Source organism: Harpegnathos saltator, unplaced genomic scaffold (assembly GCF_003227715.2).
Source record: "Harpegnathos saltator strain DR-91 unplaced genomic scaffold, Hsal_v8.6 scaffold498, whole genome shotgun sequence".
Lineage (NCBI taxonomy): Eukaryota > Metazoa > Arthropoda > Insecta > Hymenoptera > Formicidae > Harpegnathos > Harpegnathos saltator.
This window is the reverse complement of record NW_020230313.1, coordinates 1,050,191-1,074,533: the sequence shown is the minus strand read 5'-3', so window position 1 is coordinate 1,074,533 and position 24,343 is coordinate 1,050,191. Positions and strand designations below refer to the sequence as shown.

Here is a 24,343-nt window from a genome sequence, read left to right as displayed (position 1 = left end):
GACGTGCAGGCGTCGAAGGTTCGCCATTCGCGGCTGCCAATCATAGCTCGTGCGCGCGTGCAATTGTCGCTATCGATTCGAATCAATTCAACTTCAACCGCGTCGACCGGATGTCGCCGCGGTTCTCTCTCTCTCTCCCCCCCCCCTCCCCCTGCCGATTCGCATTCCGGGTTATAATTTTGTGTATTTATAAACGTCGCGCGGCGCTCAAGCGCGCAAGAAACGCACTTTTATGCCGGTCGGAACGAGTCGGACGGCCCGCATAGTGTCAGACACACAACGCGAGCTTGTCGATAAAGTAAAGTTTCAATCGGCATTCCAGCGTTGGCCCGATGTGATTACTGAACCAGCACGTCTGGAACGCCCGCGCGCGCGCGCGTTGAAGTTTTACAAGATTGCCGGGATATATTAAGTCACCTTGCGACAACATTGGTCCGATAATTATCCGCGGCTCGGGGTACATTTTGTTGCTAGGTGCGAGTGTGAGCGAGAGAAACACGGAAATTCGAAGCGAGAAGCCTAAGGAGAACGTACCTGACTGACCTGGTCTTTTCCTCTCGCTTGTATCTCGCGCGCGCGTGCACCTTTTACCGGCACACGCCGAGCGCGCATAAGTAATGATGCTGTCTTACCTGCAACAAAAAAGGGGAAGGAGAATTTTAGTCAGGAGCGTTTATTGCAGCGCCAGAAAATGAGATAATTTACTCGGCGGCCGGCGTGTCGATTAGAGTTCGTTACTTTTACAACACGCGCGGTCTAATCAATTTTCTCGCTGGAAACGGCATACGTTGTGGATATAAAAGCAGCAAGTTTACGCGTTTCTATTATACAAGCGCGATTAAACTATAGGCACGTGTTTAATAATCGTTGCAAGTTTCACAGAGCAGAGATACGAAGGAGAACTATTCGATCAATCTTGGCTGCGCGCGATCGCTCATTTTCCACGGAATGTGACGAAAAATCGAATCGAGCGACTATCCCTCCCCCTCGGAGGAGGAGGAGGAGGAGGAGGAGGGGGTTGTGATTGCGCGTCATACGCGAGTGCCAAAGTGCGAAGGAAACGCGTCTCGGCGAAAGAGAACACGCGACAGAAGTATGTCAGCCGGATTGTATAAATTCAGAGTTCCAACAGAGTTGATTTACTTTTCACAGCTGAGTGCACATCGTAAAGTCCGAAAATAAAATCGCGTGGCCGTTCGTGCGCGAACGCGATACGCGATAAGCGAGAGCCTGAAATAATCGATCAACGAATCGGCCAACGAAAAGAAAGCAACGAAATCGCTCGCGAAGATAACAGACGGCAATATTTTCGCGTCGAGGCCGACGAAGTAGCAGCCGCGGACTGAGATCTATCTAGTCGCCGGAACAACAAGATTCAAACGCTGTGCGCGCTGTGCGCGTGAAAATTGCATCGATGCACAGAAACATCAGTGCCGTATCATTCGTCTCGCGAATAACTTTCTCGCGAACTTCGCCGACTGAACTCGTCCGCTCACAATCGGAAAACTGCGCGCGTTTTAATGCGCCGCGGCAGTTTCCTCCTGGAGGCAAAAGCCTCCAGTTAAATTTCTCATGTGCTCGCTTCGTACATCGCTCACGCTCCGCCGGCAAGTAGCTTTGATACTCGAGAGCGCAAAATAATATACTCTGTTTGGATAAAGTTTATCCGGATCGTAAATATTTTCTCCATACGGAATCGCGTCTGCTACGCGTTACTTTGATGGTTCGCTCGTTTCTGCTCGGAGATCATAAACTACCACTCCTTCCCCCCCCCCTCCTCTTCATCCATGTCGTTAAATCGCGAACAAACATTCTCAACTTATTTATTCACCCGACACAAACAACACCGACAAGACAATTCGCACGACTGCTGCTTCTATATTGCCTGTATACTGTTATTTTTCAAAAAATAAATAATCTTTGAGCACGACACACACACACACAGAGAGAGAGAGAGAGAGAGAGAGAGAGAGAGAGAGACGCACAGCTGACAGATGAGAAATGTGTTTGTACGCGTGATATATCGCTCTCACAGCACGCAAAATATCGTATCAATATGTTCGCGAGAGAGAGAGAGAGGGGGAGGGAGGGAGGGGGGGGAGGGAGAGAGAGAGCCTCTCGCCACATATTTGTCCCCAGACTCGCAATAGTTGCAAAAAATCCTCCAAGGAGGAATCCTGATAACCGCGGAGAGAAATTCTTTGCGAGAGGAATTCTCCCGCCGCGAATCAGTCCATTCGCGCTGCCCCCTTCTTCTTCCCCCTGCTCTCCACCCGTCTCTCGCCGACAGGCCGTGACGAAGAAATCCGGGATTTAAAAAATACCGAGAATGGAAAGGTGGTACCGTCTAAGTCGCTCCCGCGAATTGTCAAAGAGCGTGTCGGCGGCGCAGAAGCGAAAGGGAGAGAGCTTTGATCGATCGGTCGCGTTCGAGCCTACCCGTTATTTTTTTCCGAGCTCCATTGTACCAGGTAGTCGGGTACCCCTATTCCCCTCTCCCCCCTTCTCTCTCTCTCTCTCTCTCTCTCTCTCTCTCTCTCTCTCTCTCTCTCTCTCTCTCTCTCTCACCGGTATCCTTTATAACTATACACCTGTCCTGCTTGTACGAATCCTGGCCGCGCTTTCCGAAAGTAGACGCTGTCAATTCAGCGCGCAGCCGTCCCGTCGTCCGTCGGCCGACGAATGGCGTAACCTTTAATTACTATGCTGCGATCAAAACACGCTGCGCCAGGTCTCTCGCCGCCCCCCCCTTCCCCCGCCTCCCGACCCGCCTAACCGCTGTCGAAAAGCCAACGCTCGCTCGGGCACGAGGGATGATTTATCGCCTTCCGCCCTTGTGATCATTATTGCGTCACGTGTGGACTTTGTTCGTATCGGCGAGCGCTACAAGTCCGTGGAATGTGGGTTAAATGTTGCCGCTCCGTTGTAACGCGCGGCGCATTGTTCGTCGCGTCGACGGCCGAAGGAGAGAGACGGACGAGGTTGATCGACGCGTGAGGGTAATTGCACCTGCCGCTTCATCGCCAGATGAAATGCGCGATAAAATCGCCGTCGAACGGACACGTTTCCCTCACTTCCCGCCAAAGTTCGGCGCTTTTTTCTTCCCCGGCCGACACGTTTCGACGGCTGCAATCCCCCAAAGATATTCAATACGTCCGATCGCCGTGGAATTCCGTCGGCACGCTCGCACGCGCGGAGGGTGCACGTTCCTCGGCGCCGGAGGGGAGGAAATATTAAATATCCAAGGACGCGCGAGTCGCGAAGGTCGCGTCGGTCTCGTTTCAGGATCGCCTTAAACGATCCGAGGAGTGGCGGGAAAGCAGGAAACGCAGAAGCGGCAGCGGAGGATCTTCGTCGCGTACGTAATCCCTCAGAAGGGAACATGGAAGAAGAGCGAAGCGCGAGGAGGGAGGAGAGGGGTCCTCGTTTCCGCTCGGTCGAGTGTTTTCTTTCCTTTGTTCTGCCTTAAAGCGGACGTGGCGAGGGCGCCGGAAGTACGGAGTGCAGATTTTCGACAGGAGCGCGCCCCGAGGCGCGGAAATGGAGTGTGCGCGGTGGGCCGCGAGACGATACAAAGAAAGGGAAACGAGAACGACGGAAACGGAGAGAAAGAAGTCGGGCCGCAGAAGTATATCGCGAATTTAGCCGTTGGCCATTAAAAAAGAAGAAACGAGACGGAGGAGAGATGGAGAGATAGAGAGAGAGAGAGAGAGAGAGAGAGAGAGAGAGATAGAGAGAGAGACAGAGAGAGAGAGGGAGAGGGAGGGGGAGGGAAAACGCTACATCAAAATCCCCTTTCGACACATGCGCACCTTGTTTCTCCGCGGCGGACTCGCCGCGAAAAAGCAGCAGATTCAGTGTATCGCGAGTTATCGCCGTCTATCTGCTTTGAATTATTCATCCGTCTATCTCGGTTCCTCGCCGACGCATGAAATCATTGAAATCTCGGGAGAACAAATATTTCGGCGTTTCTTCAAATAACCGATTTGCCCTCCGCTCGGCCCTCGGGCGGTTTCGCCCAAAGTGCTGCTCGGAAAAAGCCCGGCAAGAGATTCTTACGTAAGCAAAATCAACCTCCTCATCTCTCTCTCTCTCTCTCTCTCCTTCATCCGAGCGATGCCGGCGCAGGTACATGTGTTGACAAATCCGTTTTCCTGCGCCCTACCAGGACCTCTCTCGCTCCCCCATCTCTTTCACTCTCTCTCTCTCTCTCTCTCTCCCTCCCTCCCTCCCGTTGTCTCCCCTTATCTTCCCCGTTCGATCAGTCCGCGTCGACTTCCGAGTTTCCAGCGTCGCGTGCTGCGAGATACATTAGCGGTCCTCCGATCGTCCAGGGACCACGCGTTCTCTCCTCTCGTGCCTCTCCAATTTCGTGGGACGAAGGGGGAACCGGTCGACGTACAGGAGAAACATTTCCCGTGTCCCGGCCGGAGAAGTCTCTCGTCTCGAATTACTTTGCCGAAGGAGGGCCGAGAAAAGCGACACATTCAAGGGTGCCGCCGGCTCGGAGGGGAATGCGAGAGAGAGAGTATCCTTTTTCCTCCCCGAAAATTTGCATCGTCCCGTCCGATCGGCGCGAAAATTCACGAAAAAGCGCTCGCCGTCGATTCACCCGAAATTATCGACCCGCCTGGACTCGCATTACTTTAATATCGGCGCCCGAGGATGCGAGACGACGCCGCGTCGAGGACCACTCGATTATTCCTCTGTCAAGAGCAACGGATCCTTTGTCTCGAGCGCGCGCACGCGGTACCTTCGTAACAGGACATTACAAATACGCACTCGTCCGCCGCGCCGCGCCGCGCCGCGCCAGCGAGAGTCGAGCGGATTCGGGGAGAATTTCTGGCCCGTCGTAAATTTCCGTGTTATTTCACGGTGGAGTATCACAGGAAGAACGACACACGGCCTGCTCCCATTTCCGCCCGCAACGTTTTCCCGGGGCGAGCCAGTTAGCCCCGAAGCCGCTTCGACGTGGGACGCGCAACGCGCGCGGCTTTGTTCCGGAAGCGCGTATCATTTTGGCCGCGCGCATATCTGAAATAATCGGCGACGTTTTACCGGAATAGCTTTGTTCCGCGGGATTTCGGCGCGCGGCGAAGCGACGGGACTGCTCGGGGGGACAAAGAAGCCGTGCGGCACGGATAGGGCAGTTGGAGCAGAGGCGACGGTCGTCGGGAAAGTTTCGCAGTTCCAAAGTGAATGGAGAGAAGCAAGAGAGAGAGTTCTCTCTTTCAATCGCATCTCTCTGATCGGTTTCGGGTCTTCTCCGTCGCCGACGCCCGAGTCTCCACCGCCCACCCCCCCTCCCCTAGGCTCTCGCTTAGCCTCGCACGGACAACTTGCGGGGAAACTTTGCTATTAATTCGAATACTTGTTCCTTGCGGTTCTTTTTTCTCCTTCTCTCTCACTTATCCGCCGCTTCTCGAAATTGCACGGAAGCAAGACGAGCAAAAGTGTGTACATTACACGTTAACGCGAAAAAAAGAAACGCCCTTGGCGTATCGCTGAAAAAAAATGCATCGCCGAACACGTCTCGTTTCCACAATGTGCGTTACTGAGCAATTCGTACTTGGTTAAAAAGAGAAGGAAAGAAACTTCATATTCATCACGCTCGAGCGAGATTTAACCTGTCACTCAATGCCGACGCTCGAGCTTAGCGATTGTGAAAAACCCGCAGAGTTACATCGCTCCGTCGGCGCTGAAAAAGAAAGGAACGGGATCGCTAAGCGTTTTGCACCAGCTCCGTAATGTTTTACACGCGCGGCGTAATCTCAATTGTTTTCGCGGAACGCACTTTCGTCGATCGCGCAGACTCCGGCACGCGTCGACGATTCGCATCAACACCCAGCGATTGACTGAGTAACGAACGGCGATTCGCACGTGGTGCGATTCGCGCGCGACTTTGCGAAACGCGTCCACCATTTCCATCCCCCCCCCCTACCCATACAGACGCACACACAGAGACACGTGTCCTCCCCGTTCCGGTCTCTGGAGGGGCGTGCGTTCGAGGGAGAAGAGAGATATAGCCATCGATATCATGCACCACTTTCATTCGTCGAGGACAAAGGGAAACGTCCCCCGCGAGGGGGGAGGATTATGACCGATGAAATACCGTATTAAGGATCCCGGTACACTGGCGATCCTAGAAACGGGCCGCACCTGCCACTCGTCCCGACCTCAACCCGGCGGGACTCTTCTCCGCCGGCCGAACGGACGAGACGACTCCGGTCGGAGGAGAGAATGGAATTGTTTCTCTCGTTCTCTCGTCTTCGTCTCCGTCTCCGTCTGCGTCTCCGGTACTGAGCGCCCCTCGTCCCGCGATCCGCGTTGGTCACGAATTTCATCTCTCGGGAGAGTAGACAAGCGTATCCGATAGCCGCTTATTGGATTTAGCGAGGAAGTAGTATATCCCTCCTCCTCCTCCTCCTCCGTATGACAGCGAGAGGGGTGGATTCTTCGTTAAGGAGATTACCCGGACGGATAGCGCGGAACGATCGCTTCGGCAAGACCGTTCGACGGACGTTAATGTGCATTAGAAATGTACATTAAATCAAATGCATAATTTAATTAAGCAATACCGAGCGCGCGCGCGCGCGCGAGAGAGAGAGAGAGAGAAAGAGAGAGAGAGAGAACGCGAGGGCCGCCGCGATCGAAATTGAGCGACGGGAGATCAAAGTGGCTGCCCCTCCCCAGGAAGAGGGGAGGGTGTTGTCGGAGGTGAAATATCGTTTCTGAGTGTAGGAAAGATTTTCATTCCTCTGCGCTTCTGTTTAATTGCTCTCCCCTGCGCTCGTGAAGAACTCGCGTTACTTTCGACTGGCAGAGAACTCGGCCAAGAAAGTATGTCCTACCGACAACAGCCTGTTATTTAATCGCGCGTTTCGCAACGGTATCCTGCGACGTGTCCGACCGACAAAAGACACTACTGATCGATGGAGGACGTTTAAAAATGCAGCAGCGGCAGTTTATACGCCGATTATATCGTAGCTCTAGGAAACGCAGTTTGCCTGTCCCCTGCGCGGCACGTGTCCCATTGTCGTCGAAACGACGAAAGGACCAACGGGGACCAGCTGCGCCCAAAATAGCAGGCTAGTAAAATAGTGCGGCCAGATCCCGGCAGTACGTTAACGAGACAAAGAGACGAACGACGCGGACGCACTCATCGTCCTACACTGCGGCGAGTAACAATTCCGCAACAGCAGGTTAACGGGACGCGTTTCGAGCCGAATGACACGATGCCGACCTTTACACAACACACAGAGTTTGATGTCGCTTCGGAGAAAGAAAGAAAAAAAAAAAAAAATCAAGATACGACTGAAGAATCTTTACTCTCGCGATAATTATTATGCGACACACACGTGTTTTCGAGCGCGATAAAAACGGAAGTAGAAAGATGAATGTAAAAATTCATCGAAAGATTCCTTCTTAAGAATTTTAACTCGTTAGAGAAACGCGATAGACATACATTTGCGCGCATATATGAGGCTGTTACTGTGTGCACTGAGAGAGAAAAGTATACGATATTTGGAACTATAATGATATAGTAACTAAATTGTAGTTCGAAATATCATATTTATAGTAAGTATTGCGATAATATCGGTGATAATTACGATACAGGCATAGTATAACCAACTATATAATATTTCTACTAAGAATTATAGTAAGTTAAACTAAAATTATTGTATGGATATAAATATAAAATGGTAGGAAAAAGTAACTCTTTTATATAGTCGATATTACCAGAATATTTGCTAAATGATGACAGATGTAACTGTATGAATATTAAATCTCACTATATTTGTGAATGAGAAATTACCATATATGTGGTAAAAGTAACTAAACAATTATTTCAGACAATCATTGACTATGCATTTGTGTTCATTCCACTGTATTTTGCAGGTTCCACGAACTATAAAAATATGGTTGACGCCAAAATGAACTATAAAATATAGTGAGATTAGTTAATTCAATTATATTTTTCTATCAGTGTGCCATGTATAATACATACACAATACATGGCATAAGATTTCAAATTGGTAACTGCAAGGGTGACGCACGCGGCAATGTGTGAAATTCGACAGTGCGAATACCGACAAATTTATTCAAATCGCAAACATCAGCGTAAAATTAAAAAAACGTTAATGTAATTATACTTCGTTCACGACTGTAAGTGAAACTGGCACATTAATGCTAGTAACCTGATTTATCGCAATCGCAAATTATTAAGCCGTGCAACATAAAAAAAGGTCATCGTGGTTGTATATCCGGCTGTCATGGTGAAAAAATATTCATATAGCCGTAGACGCGATACACATGTTTGGAATGATAAAAACTTCCAGTGGAAAAAAAAAAAAATCGTAAATAGCGGCAAAAGCAGATAAGATCAATTTGGCTGACGCTATTCGTGGCCGCCGAAAAGTTGGCGCGAAATAAAAGAAATACAAAATATTAAAAACAAATTAAAAATCTCACACGATACGAATATCGATAATCCCGCGACATGAGGATGTTTTGTAACAGTTATCTCTATTTTTACAATTGCACCGTTCGTGAAAGTCTGCTTTTGTTAACTCTCAAAATAATCGGCACGTGCTTTTCATCATGTGCGATGAGGTGGAGAAAGAAGAGACGTTTTTGAGAAAAACACGTTTCCCACGTACGGCGGTTGGTTTATGTCTTAATGCGAATATCAACGTCGCGCACTTGTGGCAACTGCAGCGCGCAGAGCCACAGTTTTGATTTCTTTGTTGTCACAGCACTATGTATCTGAGAAAACTGAAACGCAACTGTACGAAAATAGAAACGACGTGCGATAGATTTTGGTATAAAAGACGAGGCCGACTAACGACTTGCATCAATCTCGAAGCACTCAGCAGCAAGCAATTAGCAGCAGCAAGCGACAAGAAAAACTCGTTTCAACATGTCTCGCAATCTGTTGGTTCTCTTCCTCCTCGTGGCGGTCATCTGCGCCAGTAAGTATATAGATGTAGCTCGTCTCTGAACAAAACTGATTTGAATCATGTAAAACACTCGAGGCTACATTTGCATGTGAAACATATTCGCCGATAAACTCTGCTAGGAAACAAATCTATATATGGGAAACGGCTATTTAAATCTCGGGTATCGAAAAACGCGCCATGATTGTGGCAAGTTCTTTCGAACACGTGTAAATATTCACAAGTATGCAACATTGCTAATGCTAAATCTCACACACACACTCTCTCTCTCTCTCTCTCTCTCTCTCTCTCTCCCCCGCAGCTGCCATGAGCGATCCCGGACTCCCAATTAAGCCTAAGAATCTCATTCCCATCAAGAAATGCGGCAAGAACGAGGAATACAAGTGCGGACCTTCCGTTCAAGCGTCTTGCAAGGATCCTAAGCCCGTCTGCCATGACAAGGTGAGTAACCAACCAACCAACCAACCAACCGCGTACGATTATTTCTCTCTTCTAATATTCAAGAAGCTCTCCGAGAGAAAGAGACAGAAGAAGATAAGAGTCGAAATGAAATGTTTAGTCAGGAAGAAGCCCGCCTAAGATAGAAAATGAATCGGTGTCATCGTGTGACCTCCGATGGCCCCTACTTTCTTTTTTCTTTCCAGCATTGCGTCAAGGGATGCTTCTGCAAGGACGGTTACCTGCGGAACAAGAATGGCGAGTGCGTCAGAAAGTGCGAATGCGATTGCTATTGATTGGCCCTACGACGATCGAGGATATGCTTTTACAAATATACCCAAAACATCCCTACATCAAATACGCATGTAGTCACGTGACTTTACCAGAAATATAAACACAGCAATTTTGAAAAATCACCCCAATCGACTCGATTATTCCAAAGCGCCCGTTAAATGATCTCGGCCGTTTCAATGGCCAGGAAGGACCAACCAACTCCTCCCCCCCCCCCCGCCGGCCGGGCCGAGTTCACTCCTTATCGTATTTATGGGACACCACGACCATGTCATCCGACGAGGGGTAAATCAACGCTGCCGAGTGCTGACGTATTCGCTCACGGTACCGACGTGACCCGCACACGCTCGAGAAATCGTCTGAAGGCTCACGTCGCACGCTCCTCAAACGAGAAAATCCGGTCCTCCTAGGATCCCTTTGAACCTGTCGATCCTGCCGAGAGGGAGGAACGGAACGCGAGCGAGCGTCGCGTTTCCTCGCGCTTATTCTCGCACCCTCGTCGTACCTCCACCTCGACACCGTCGACGATTGCCGACCGTGTCCTTCTCCTCCTCCTCCTCCTCTCGCTCTCTCTCTCTCTCTCTCTCTTTCTCTTCCCCTTTTCCCGCGCTTTCTTCCTTCCCGACGAAACCCATGAAATCGCGTCACATTCGTACGCAATCAAGCAGTAGTTTCCGCCCAGGGGCCTCTCTCCTCCTGGGAGACTCGCTCGCTCTTTCCTCTCTCTCTCTCTCTCTCTCTCTCTCTCTCTCTGTCTCTCTCTCTCACCCTCCGCCGGTCGTCAAATCGAATTCATCGTGGTGCATTAACAGCTGTCGCGGCTGATCGTGAATCGTTACCGTTTCGCTGGCTGTCTCGAAATCCGAACAGGCCGGCGGAGGAGCGGCTGCCACCGGGGACAGCGTGGCACACAAGAGAAAGAGAGAGAGAGAGAGAGAGAGAGAGAGAGAGAGAGAGAGAGAGAGAGAGAAACGTTGTGCAGCTACGACGATCAGCCAGCGAGAGCGGGCAAACGTGCGCGCGCTCGCGCGACCGTCCCTTTATTCGGCAACAATACGACGAAATGGCAGAGGGGGCGGTGGGGCATTTCGATTTCCCAAAGAACGACGAGATAGAAAAAAGCGATAGACAGACGACGACCACGACGCGACGGGATAATGGTCGGCTGGTTTGGCGGCCGTCAAGCGCGCGCGCGTCGCGCGCGCTGACAGTTTCCCGCAGGGTGGGAAAAGAGCGGAGGCGGACGGCGGAGGCATCAATTGAAAATTAATCACCATTGTAGAGCGTTCCAGGGGGCTATTAAGCGATGGGATCGCCGAGCAAGAGGCAAAGGCTCGCGCGCGCGCGCGACTACGAGCCATCCTGTTAACCAGAGAACCAACACGGACGAACACACATGCACGTGAGCGTTGTTGCGCGGTAATTGGTATCGCTCGAAGCGACGTCGATCAGTCGGCGGATTAAGCTTTACGCGGCTCGGCTAGTTTTATTTAACTTGGCCGACGGCTGGAGCAGCGTTTATTCGCGCGCGCACGTGCGATAGCCGTGCAGTCGGCGAGTCGGCTGGAGGCTTATCTTTTCCACGAGAAAGAGAGAGAGAGAGAGAGAGAGGGAGGGAGGGAGGGAGCTTCAGCGACCCCGGTTATCAAGACTTAACGTCGGTAATCGCGGTAGAAAGTGCGCGAGCGCGATCTCGCGCGTCGGATCCTCCTCTCTCGTCCCTTCGCGGGGAAGGGAACCAGCTGGATCGTCGTTCGCTCATGCTTGACGAAATGTCCTTTCCCCCCCCCCCGCCCACGCTAAATCGCGCTTTTCTCGTCGTTTTCCACGTCGCGACGTGCAAATGGATAATGAAAAGCCAGCGGTGCACGCGAGCGAAGGCGGCGATTATTGCGCAATACGCGCGCGTATAAGCCGGCCGCGCGCATTTGCAGAGCGGTTCTCTCTTCGTTTCTTGGCTTGCAAACAGCTTACATAATACCGTATATTTATCCGGCAGCGAAGGTTTACCGCACTACCGATACCGTTCGCGCTGCCGCCGCGGCGGCGTTGCGCGCGCGTCTTGGCCGCTGATCTCATTGAGAAACGTCCGACTAATAACACAGAGCTCGACGCCTCGTTGAAAGAACGCAGCTAGCAAGGAATGAAGTAAACGCCGCGAGTTGCAAGCACAAGCTCAGCCGAGCGCGCGATTCTTTCGATTACCCCGCCGCCGATCACAATATTGCATCTTCGCATGAGCTCGCGAGAGTCAGTTTTCTCGAGCCACCCCCGCTGCGATCAATTCGCCGGATATATCCGGCGATTATTTGCGAGCGTTGCCACGAACGTGCGCTTGTAAGCAAGTACACGCCGAGGAAAATGCATCGCGTGTACGCGGCGCGATATATCGAACCTCGCTATCGCTTCGACCGCGCGCGCGCGCGAGCGATCTGAAAGCGTAATTAATTTATCCGGAGACGTTATTTGCGCGAACCGCCAGCCGATTCCGTTGCGTCTCGACTGCAACAAACGCAACTTTCAAGAGCTTCCAAAATTACCCTCGAGAGATATTTCCGTTTATTTCTCTCCCTCTGTCCGTTGTCTCCTCGTAAATCCTCGTGAAATTCTCAAACCTGCGTGCTCTCGCTGGGACTCCTTCGTCGAGCGGGAGAAAATTCCACGTCTCGCGTGCCGCCCACGCGCGAGTATATACGGCCTCGTGTAAGTAAATTGCACTTTGACACCACGTCGCGCGCCGACCTGTCACGCGGTGGACGTGAACGTATTATGCGAGCGCCGACGGGGACTCTACTCGGCAGTGAGACACACAAAAGCTCGCTTTCTTCTTTCTTCGTGCGCACGAATGCGCGTCGCGCGCCGCGACGCATTTGTTCCCATATGCAATTAAGCCTAACCTAAGCGTGACCGATAGACCGTGAAGTAAATCGGAATCAAACGCCACGGTGATTACACACGAGCAGGCATGTTATCGGCGCGAATTAAACTACCCCCTCTGAGACCACATCCTGATGAAATGACGAACGTGAAATATCTACGCGGCGACCTTTCGACGTGCGAGAGCTGCTCTCTCTTTCTTTTTCTCGCGTCCGCCTGCTCAACGCGTCGCGCGTCGCGCGTCGCGCCGGCGACAATGTGTTAAGTACAAGGGAGCGCGCGTAAGAATAGAGCAAGCGGCGCCAACGGACGGTGTTACTAACCTAGGCCAACTCAGGGGATCTACCGCCGACGTCACCTCCCGTAGTCGTCGTCCTCGTCGTCGTCGTCATCGTTTCTCACGCGCGCGTCACAGGGCAAGGTGCGGCGCGTCGGCAGGCCGAAAGAGCCGCGCGCGGCGATCGAGCCGACCTCCGGCACGACGCGAGCGAGGTCGATTTGTCTTCGACGCGCTGCATGGCGCGCCGGCCCGATCGATTCCCAGGGCGCGCGAATTAATTGCCCCGAAAAGCTTGAGAAATTCGCTTTCTCTCTCTCTCTCTCTCTCTCTCTCTCTCTCTCTCTCTCTCTCTCTCTCTCTCTCTCTCTTTCCGACGCTGCCGAGTCGGAGACGGGATCGCGTTCCGCCTAAACTCTGCGGCTAAATTCGACCGTCGCGCGCTCGTCTCTGCACGATGCAGAGAGCACTCGCGAGACGAGCGAGAGAGAGAGAGAGAGAGAGAGAGAGAGAGAGAGAGAGAGAGAGAAAACGCGATGAAAATACCCGCTTTATTTCCAGAGCGCGATTTTCTCGCTCGCCGGGCCACGCGCGGAGCAAAGTCGCGCGCGCAGCAAATTCGGATCGCCCGCCGCCGCCGCCGCGAAGAAGAAGAAGAAGAAGAAGCGCGGCGGCAAAAGCTCAATCATTGTCTCTCGGCGGGAATAATATTGTACACATGGCTGGCGCTGCTCTCTCCGTCATTTCCGGAGACGCGCATCGGGCAGACGGATCTCGCAGCTGCACGAAGGGCGAGAGCGCGTCGCGCGACGAATCGATACACGCGCCGCACACACGTATACGTCGAGAATCGCCGAGGCGCGCTGCTAATTCATCGTTGGAGCCGCTGCTCGACTGCCACGTTGCACTTCTCGCCATCGATCGGCATGCGCCAGCAGCTGGCCGCGGACTTGGCCAGGCGCGGCTGCTTGCTTGTCAACTCGCTCGCTCGCTCGCTCGCTCGCTCGCTCTCGGCCGCACCTAAATCTCGCAACGCGCCGCGGCGCGGTCCAGCCTCGGGCGCGATCGCGTTTCATCTCCGTCGTCGGCGACGCGCAATGTAGCGGAGCCGTTAATAAACGGAAAAGCTCGCGCGCGAGTCTGCGTAGGCTGAAGCTCGCGGCGCGGCGACAAGCGAGAGTACGTAACACGCCGCCCGCGCCCGCGCCGTGACAATTACGGCGTTACTAACCTACCTCAAAAACATCGTCCGTGAGGCACCTCGTCTCTTGTATTTTTTCCACTTCCTCCCGAGGAACACGCAATAGTGCGCGCGCGTCATGACACTTTGCTGTGCGATCGCGAGATGCGCCGATGAATTTTGCGACGCGCTCGATATGATCAAAGCGGATTTCAATCGCCGCGCGAACGTCGAGAACCGCGCACGAGCGATCGCGGATGATCACCGTCGGTCATCACGGATCGCACGATCGCGCGACGTGCAGATATCGCAAGCTGACTTTCGAGCAAGTCGCGCTTCCGCTCGAGAAGCAGCTCTCCGCGAATCCGCGGTGCATGATAAACGATAAACTTGGAACGATTTCAAGTTGCTACCTCCGTCCCCCTCTATCGATGCGCGCCTCCGACGCGAATCTGTGCACTTGATGATGTCGGATAACTTTCGCTCCCCTCCCCCCCTCCCCTACCCCGACATCGATACCCGGCATCCCGCGGGACGAGAGGGATTAAAAATAGCCGACTTTACAAGGAAAGTAACGTACACCACGACGATACGGCGTATCGCGAGCGCGTTCAGTCGCACGCACACATTGGCGGGACGCCTATTCTCGTCGGGTATGCTGACGTGTGTAAGAATAGTGGCGGTGAATAGCTCTGGCGCGCACACACACACACACACAGAGAGAGAGAGAAGCGATATTACTCACCTAAGCCAACGTTACGGCACGTTGCCGAGTCCGACCCTGACGCAAAAGTAGCAGCGCGAGCGAGCGAGCGCGTTTGGCCTAGCGCGGTCGTTGACTGATTATTATGCACGTTCGATGCAAGTGTACGAAGCCGCACAGCAACACAGCACGACACGGCTATTTATCGGGCCGCTCTTTACCAACTAGGCGTACGTTAGAAGCCACGCTCGATGAATGGCCACGTGTCGCGCGCGCTTCGGGAAATCTGTCGGGCCTCGCGAGGACGGCGAAAGTGCACCTCCTCGTCGGTTGCACCGAGCGCTGGAAAGGACGAAGGCTGCCGCGGCTCTCTTTTTAATCGAAGTCGCGTTAATTTTCAGAAAGAGAGAGAGAGAGAGAGAGAGAGAGAGAGAGAGAGAGAGAGAGAGAGAGAGAGAGAGAGGTACTGCCGCTCGGTCGAAAAGTTTTAACCTTTCCTTCTTCTCTTTCCGGGCGTTTTTCAAGCGTTTAGAATACGATATTCAACAAATATTTTACACGTGACGCAGATGTAAAAATAATGGCTGATGTCAGAAATATGAAAGGAGTATTGAAGGAAACTGGAACGACTCGAGCGACAAATTCCACATGTGAGCTTTTTCGAGACGAGCACACACACTGTGAACTAAAGTGTGTTACAATAACATGCTTGAAGCGTGTTAAAGTGTGTCTGCACTCTAGACATACAAAATCAGCAAATTAAATTAACACATATATGTATGTTGAGAGAACATATTTATGCATGTGTTAAATATAATCGTTTGTGTGTGTGTGTGTGTGTTAATGGTTAGGTGTATTAAAATAACACACTTTCAGCGTGTTATGAAATATTGTTACATCAAAGCAACACACCTCAAGTGTGTTACGAAGGTGAATTGAGCAACATTGCAAATCCAAGTGTGTTATTTTGAAATGCACAATCGCGCAAATGAATGAACCTTTTTTTACACATTTCTTCCGTTTTAAGCCACGCGTTATTTTACATATTACGCTTGAACATATAATAATGAATAACATATAATTAATGATTTAGTCTGTAATAATATGAAAGAAAGTTATTATCGCATTAATTTGTTCAATAGATACGACACTTTTTTGAAGGCGAGTAATCGCCGATTTTGTCGATTTGTGCTTTTCTCACATGTATTTTTTTTAATACACGCATGTGTGTTCATTTAAACGTGTGTTAACAAAATTAGCGTGTCATCACGAACACATTACTAGTGTTCTACGTGACTTGCTGTATATTATCCAATGTATCATCCAAGTGTGTTCTCAGTGCATTTCGATTGTCATTCTGTGTCTAAATAACACGCTCTACGTGTGTCGTGGGATTGTTGAGAAAAAGTAACACGTTTCTCTAGTGTTATTGAAACACACTTTTGTCGCAGAAAACGAATTATTTTGACGCGCTTAGTGCCTTAACGCCAGCTAATGTGTCAAAATAACGCACCAACACTCAATTTTAACACACATGTTCCGATGTGCCTAGTTTTACAATGCGTGCGTGTGTGCGTGTGCGTGTGCGTGTGTGTGCAGCCTCGCGCCGAGCGCAAGAAAAAGAGGAAGAAAGAAAAGAGCAGGAACGCACGATAAAGGTACTCAAGCGTTAGGCGATAGGCCGCGTTCCGTAACGAGATATCCGCGCTCCAGCGCGCTGCGCAGAGCGTTACGTCACGAGGCAGATTAAAAGTTATCCGCATTTCAATGTGAACGCGACCATTATCGCGCGCGCGACGACGCTCGTCGCGGGGACCTCCACTCGCGCGCAGTCTCGTAGGTGTATGATTTACGCGCGGAGAGAGAGAGAGAGAGAGAGAGAGAGAGAGAGAGAGAGAGAGAGAGAGAGAGAGAGAGTCTCGCTCCCGTTCGCCGTTCTCGCTCGGGAAACAGTATATTTCGTGCGTCTCTCGCACCGCCATTAAGTTTGATCTCGCGCGGACCCTCAGAGCGGCGGTAATGGCTTTACGAGCTACGACGAGAGAAAGAGAGAACAAGATAGGCCCTATTGGATTTCGCCACATGTGCAGCCTCACACGACGGACGCGCGCTATCGTCGACATCCGATCGTGATTTGCGCGCGGCACCGAGCCTCGGCGCGGCGACCGACCATCCCCAGCCGCGGCCAGAGGTCGAGAACGAAGCGAGCGTCGAAGAAGAGCGTCCCGGCGATTCCTCGAGTCACTTCTTTCGCGCGCGGCGCATACAATAACGCAGTCTCATGCTCGGACGTGCAAGCACGTACAAGGCCACGGCTACGTGGCGCGGGTCCCGTCATGATATTGTTCTTATCGCGATCACCTCGCCGTCGACGTGATAGCGCGAGCGAGCGCGGACCAGAGGAAGAGAGAGAGAGAGAGAGAGAGAGAGAGAGATTGTCGAGCGCCGACGACGTGTGAAGATCGGCGCGGGCGATCTTCATCGCTCTCGCGCGCGCGCGCGCGCGCGCATTTCCTGGCGCGCCGCGCTTCTTCTTGTCGGGTTACCCACCCGGCTTATATAAATAAAAGATAATAGACACATCGCGCTATTTGCCGCCGCCGCGGGTCACGCGTTAAGCGTGTAATGAAATTAATCGGACAGAAGGCTGCCTCGTGTAATCGCAATTGCACGGTGACGAGAGCCTAATTGCTCGCCGACCGCTTCGCCACTTATCGCGGGGATCGTCTCTCTATTATTTCAATCGACTTCCTACCACACACTTCCTACTCCGCCGTTGCGCCTCTCTTGTGCCGCGCGCTCGGAATAACGCACCGCGCCGCGCCGGGAGGAAACCGGTTTCTCCGGCTGACTCGCTCGGAGAGCATTTTCAGCTCTCGGCGAGCGCGAGCGCGCGCGCGCGCGCGCGCCTTCGGAGGACACACGATTTCCGAGGCGAAGTTTCTTGGCCAAAGTTCGACGGCGACTCTCTGCCGCGCGCGCGCGCGCGACCGACGCGGTATTCTAATTCGGGAACGAGTCGCGAAGCGGGGGGGCTGCTCTCTCTCTAGTCTCCAGGAAGTACAGCACCCTCGTGTAATTTATACGCGGGCGTCCCGTCGCCGTTTTCCGCGAGTAATCACCGGCCGCTTCGGCCGGCGCGCCGCGGGTAATTAATAGGGAGCGAACTCGGTCATTTCCCCGTGCGCGAACTTGCATTCAGACAGTAAGCGCGCTCTGGCTCTCGTTTTACACACGACGCGACATCAAAAGCCCCGGCCATTATGGTATTAATTTAATAGAATGATGAACGCCGTTGGCGCTCTCGCGCGGACGCGTATAATCCAATTCGCAAGACGCACGTTGTGCTTCGGCGTCGCGAACGGACGCGCGCTCGCTCCGCGATCGGCGAGCAACGCTCTCCTCCCCCCCCCCCTCCGGCTCTCGAGTGTGAAAATGGACTTTCCTCGGAGGGAAAAAAGATACTCGGAGAGAGCGTACCGCACACCGCGCGGTGTGTATCACGCGGGCGAATCTAATTGAGTCCTCGAACTCGGAGCGAGGGAAATTAGGCACCTCGGCTAAAAAGAATTAGGCACCTTCGCAGATTGGACTAACCGCATTTTCGCGAATTACACTTTGCGCCACGCTCTTCGCACTTGGCAAGTCCTTTAAGCCGGCGGGGTAAGCACCGCCGTCTCGACTCGTCCGGCGATTTATGGCTCGCAAGGGCGCCGCCGGTAATTAACGAAACCGTCGAAACTTTCGCCGCGGGGCTCAACTTTCCGATGCGCGAGAGGAGCGCCGCCGTAAATTCGCGAGCGCCGGAATTTTCGCCGGCTATTGTAAAGATCCGGTAAATCCGGCGGATATACCGAAAACTTTCAGATTACCAAGGCGGTTTACCAGGGCGGCGGTTCGAAGAGAGCCCCGCCGCGAGAGCGGTTACTACGTCGTTAACGTTACCTTACGGATCCTCCCCTCCCTCTTCCTCCTCCTCTTCCCGGCCCTCAAGCGGGCCGGTCACACATGCGCGCTCCTTAAAGTCCAAATAAATTCTGGCCAAGTAGACGAAAAGTTTTAATGGGCCCGCGGTATTTACTCTCCGCGGAGAAGCCGAGAGCCGACGACCGCCTAGCAAGCTTTATTCGGCGGATTTACGACGTCGCGACTTTCTCGCGCGGGAAAATCGCTCTCGCGGCTCGAGAGGGCGCTTCAAGCGCGCGCGCGCGCGCGCGCGCACGGCACTCATGTCCGCGATGTCTCGTAATGAATTGTCGGCGGCGAGACGCGAAGAGCGTCGTTCCGGGAGGAGATCTCGGCAAAGTGAATTTTGTAATCACGCCGGAAGGAAGAGGAGGAGAGCGGGCTCTCGTCTCGCGGCGACGTGCGTGCGCTGTTACATAATTTCTCGGCACGACGGTCACCTCTCGAGCGCAAACACACGGAGGGACACGAGCCCGACGACGACATTTTCCGCGGCAACTGATGAGAATGAGCGTCACGTTCGGTGGGTACTTCCGGCGCGTTTGTTTCCGTCGTTAAAGGGTCTCCTTTCCTCTCTCTCTCTCTCTCTCTCTCTCTCTCGCGGTGTGTCAAACGAGAGAGCTCGCCGAGGCCCCGATAAAGCCCCGATAAAGCGCGCGCGCGCGGCCTATCGGCGCTCCCGAGACATGCGGGAGAGAGAGAGAGCCATATGCCTCGCCGCCGTAATTCTCGTCCGTAAAGGAAGCAAAGCCGTCGGTTAGCCGTAATTGAATAGCCCCGGAGAGCTCCGGCCGGCACGTTCCTTCCGTCTTCTGTGTGTATCGCGCGCGATTGTCCCGGCCAATATGCTCGCGCGCGACTCACGACACGAGCCGCCGCTCGTAGCTTATCGCGTAAGCAAGAAATATAGCTGTAAGTATAGGCGAGGGAAATCTACAGATGAATATCTCTCGATATTAGCCGCAGCTGGGTTCAGCCGCACTTTTTTATCGCGTAATTATACGGAGTGCGCTGGACCAACTGCGCGCTTCCTCCTCCTCCTCCTCCTCCTCCTCCTCCGAACCGCGTTTGATAGACTGAGGCAGCATCGATATTACCCGGGGGAGGGGGAGATACGCATTGCGCGACACAGCGTCTTCCGGCTTGGAGTTTCGCTCGATGCCCCGCTCGCTCCAGACAGGAGACATATTTTTCATCGCGTCCGACGACGAAGGATGGATGAAGGATCGCATTCGGGGAGAATAATACAAGTATACGAGGCGTGTTTCTAGTCGTGTCGCGGAAATTGGTTCGTCTGATTACGTTTTACACGATAAGAAACGTCAAGTGCGCTGTGTTTCTTTTGCGAGATAATTCACACAAGATCGGGGCTGAGATACGCCGCCGATTATCAAAGCGAGGTCTTACGCGAAACTTATCGGGATGGAGCGTTCGTGCGTGCCCGCCGCCGCGGCTCGGCCGAACGATTCCTTGACAGTGAACGTGGCCGGCATGTGTGATTCACGTCGCGCGTCTGACTCTGACCTGCGACAATGTTCCCGGACACGCGACTCTGAAATACGCTTCGCCGGCGTACGGCAGGTAGGTAGAGGTGCGTGACAGAGAGAGAGAGAGAGAGAGAGAGAGCCTACACACAGTGTCGTATCGAATGTCGGTAATGGCCGCGCGCGGGACCGCCTTAAAGTATGACGCATAGCAAAATCGCCCAAATCTTCAGCACGTCGGCGAACCTGCCGCTCGCTGTGTGACGCCAATGCAAATGTTCTCCGCGATCGATGCGACCGTCGTCCGTCGTATCTCCATTTCCGTCGAAACCTTTCCTTCCGACGGCTCTCTCGCGTGCGCGACTGTTTTCGCGTCGCTGCATTCGACAGTCTTCTATCGCCGCGGCGAGAAATATCGAGAGAGACGAGTTTTCGAATGGAACTATTGTCAACGATGGGAAAAAGAAGTCTACTTTGTGGGGGACTTGTCAATACCGACTCTTGACCTTTTAACTCCTTAACGCCCGACTTTATTTTTTACAAGCGTTTTAAGAATACAATTTGAGTTTTTCTTCGAACTGAGACTGTAAGTTGTGATAACGTGAAAAGAAATATCAGAATTTTATATCTGCGAAAAAGTAGAAACTCTACTCCCAGAAGCGAGAAATACGCCTGATCGGTTAAATTTGTTTTTTTCTTTAGTTTTAATAATATCTTATAGATCACCATTTAGATAGTCGATCGTCCCTTCATTTTTCACCGCATGAAAAACTGTAGGTCATCAGGTCAGTTTCACGGAAATAGCTTGATTCCTTCATTTTCGTGTCCGTCATATAGGATTCGCCATTTTGAATTTCTGTATTCTTTCGCATCTGAGAGAGCTTCCAAATGTATAAAATTATACAACAGATACCAATCTATTCATTTATAGTGCACACACTTCTAGATGTCAGTAACAATGCTAACTATGCCCACTTGGAATTTGACAAAACATGTTATCATTAAAGCTGAGCTAAAAACAGACTAAACCGAATCTACGTACAATTTATATACCATTTTTTTAGAAGAAGGATTCACCTTTACAGTCTCTCCTTTTTTGGCTAAGTTATGGATTCTTAAACGCGTTTCTGGCAACTATAGTTACCAAAGTAGGCGTTAAAGAGTTAAAAACACGACAAATAACGATACCCGACAATAACGATATCGAACGAAGGAATCTTTAAAGATGATCGAAAGGTGAAAAATCAAGATACATTTTCAGCTTCGTGCGGTCTAATGGAATAATCATCTACCTTCCGCTGCGAGTAACTGTCTGCAAATGTCGACCGTCATCGCGAGAAGAAACGAGATCAGCCGTGGACATTCGGCGCAAACATACTCGTTTACGCGTCCGTGTGTTCGACACGCACACTCGCGGCACACTTTCGTTACTGTACAAACTCCTTCTCGGGCCTCTCGCTCCTCGCTCCTCGACGTTAAAAGTGACAAAACGCCGCGATTACCGTGAGGTTGTCCCGCGGGAGGACGCGTGGATGGCTGATGACACGAGCGGGACCTCTTTGGAATTAACTACCGCAGTGAGGACCGTTTTTCAACCTGACCGTACGGCCCCCTCCCCCTCCGCACTCTTTAATATCCGCCTTTTCCCTCCACTCGCGCGACGTGGACGCGGAGAAGCCTCCCTCACGAGGAAAAAAAAAGAAAAAGAAAAAACGAACTCGCTAGTCCTGAACCGAACGCAGGCAGACGAGACGATCGTTGGCTCGACGTTTAAATTCACTTCAAGCGGATTTCGCTTCGACGAAATTTTGTCCCGCGCGCGTCCACTGTGTGTAATCGCGCAAACATGTTGCGATAATCAGGAGCGCGATTAGAGAGACGTCGTATGGAAGTAGTAACGTTGACGCAAAGTTGATGGCAAACTTGATAAAGAAAGAGAAAAAAAATCTCAATACGGTTCGATTGTACTTCGCTTGTACCACTTTCGGTTTCGTTTGTACTTCAAAGAATAAAAAATGGGGGGAGGAGGAAAAATAGCCAGCAAGCGAGTATAAGATATCCGAAAACGGCCAACGCCATTCGGCGGAAGAGAATCGCTTGTACTTCAGAGGAACCGCGGAAGTACAGAATTTTCAAAAATCATCCAAGAGGTACTTTCGCCAATTTTTGAGATATCGCAAAACGGCCAACGCCATTCGGAAGAGAATCGTTTATACCTCAAAGGGGCCGGAAGTACGAAAATAATCTTCCGACATATTTTGAAGATCCCGTACTTCCGGTTCCTCTTTGCGATATCTTATACTTGCTTGCTGGCTATTTTTCCCCTTCACCCTTATCTTTCTATCCTTCGAGATAAACGAACAAAAAGAGTACAAACGAAACAAAAAGTGGTACAAACGAAGTACAATCGAACCGTGAATTGTGAATATTTTTTTTTTATCAAGTTGCTTGCCAGGTTCACACATCGGTGACGCAAAGCTCTCTGAGAATCAACTGATCGTCCAAGGAGCATGGCGTATTATAGCCGTCCCTCTCTCTTTCTCTCTCTTAATATTCATCGCGTGGAAGTCACGATTAATATGGCCATTACGGACGTGGAATATCTCTTCAGGATTCTCGACGCGCGAGCATCAACTCGCAGGATCGGATACGCGCATCATACATTCCCCCCGCAAGCCGCGATCGACGTTCCCTCAGCAAAAATCGCCGATTACGCCCGTAGAGAGATCAAGCCGTAACACCCGCGATTTCACTGATAACTCATATCCGGGATTACTCCGCGCAATTACTTAACACGCCTTAAGAAGACCCGGGGAAGCGACGCCGTTGTTCCTCAGCCGCCGTTTGCATATAAAGCAGGCGGTACGCACTTCTCACCCTCCCCCCTCGGTCTCCTTTCGCGACTCCTTCGGCAGGATCGCCCAGGCGATCGTGCTACGTGCCGCGGCATTCCCCCTTCGACTTACACGGCCTGAGAACTCGATTAAAAGCAACTTAAGCACGACTTATGCCGCGAAAGTAGGAGCCAACACTCCCCCCTCCTCCATCGTATAAGTATACCCGCGAGAAATCTCCGTCTCTCTCTCTCTCCCTCTCCCTCCCTCCCACCCTCTTAGTCGCCTCTTAGAACCGGACAAAGGGGCCGATTACTATCGCGAGATATCGAGAGCCGAGTTGGGAAACGGACTCCTGCGGATAAGACTCCGCGACCCCTCCCCCTCGCTCTCTGTGCACTTTACTCGGTTACCTCGGTTGAATTTAGCAGATGCGGGAAACCACGAAGCACAAAACGATGGTCCAGCGGACACAGATCCCGGGTGACTCCAAGTGCGCGTGCTCGCAAGGGAAGAACCGTGTCGAAATGGATCTTCCTGCGGAGTCGTTTGACAGCGGCGGCCGCGATCGAAGATGAATGCGCGGCCAGCGTCTCCCGCGAGACGCGAGATAAATGCGTGGGAAAGGCACGGCGAGCGAGCGAGCGAGCGAACGCGCGCGACGCATCCTCGAGGAAGTTTTCGGGAAGGACTTGGCGGACAATAACCCGCGTCTAGGCCGGATACAAGTCCGTCCGATAATGGAAATTTATGTCGCCCCGCGCGCTGGAGGAGCGCGCGCAGGCTCCCTCGGTGAATCCACGACGCCACCGTGAAATTCAATAGCGAGCGAGCGAGATCTAATCGCCGCCGCCGCCGCCGCCGCCACGCCGCCATCGTCGCGTGCGCGACTCGCCCGCGAGACGCCGCGCCGCGCCGTGACGATAACGGTAATAAAACCATGCCCCGGGTTATCGATCCGCGCGCGCGCGCGGCGCGGCGATTGTTCCGCGTCGCTTATTACGCGGACCGCGGCCATAAATTCGTGCTTTTTCCGAAACGAGCGGGCGATCTCGGTTTTAGTGCGGACGCGTCAGCCGGTTTCTTGTTACACTTTACTTTACCGCTATCGAGACACTTTCCCGGCGCGAATTCTCTCTCTCTCTCTCTCTCTCTCTCTCTCTGTCTCTGTCTTTCTGTCTCTCTCCTTTGATCCCTCGTCTCTTTCCTTTCCTCATTCCTCGATTATCTCGCTCTGCATCTAATCACTCGCGGCGCGGCGCGGCGCGCGAGCGATTGGCTCCTCGACTCGTCGCGTCAGTCAATAAAGTACACACGCACGAGTCAGATGGAAAGG

The 24,343-nt window shown here is 52.3% G+C and overlaps 2 protein-coding genes across 2 annotated transcripts in view; one reads left to right on the top strand and one right to left on the bottom strand.

The window, feature by feature from the left end:
* Window positions 1-24,343, bottom strand: part of heca (hdc homolog, cell cycle regulator) — a 165,036-nt gene that overhangs the window by 86,781 nt on the left and 53,912 nt on the right. The gene's annotated exons all lie outside the window — the stretch shown is intronic.
* LOC105181830 (chymotrypsin-elastase inhibitor ixodidin) lies at window positions 8,792-9,811 on the top strand. The gene is made up of 3 exons (XM_011138844.3): window positions 8,792-8,972; window positions 9,259-9,398; window positions 9,602-9,811. The coding sequence occupies exons 1-3, from the start codon at window positions 8,921-8,923 to the stop codon at window positions 9,689-9,691; spliced, it is 282 nt and encodes a 93-aa protein (XP_011137146.2). The 5' UTR covers window positions 8,792-8,920; the 3' UTR covers window positions 9,692-9,811.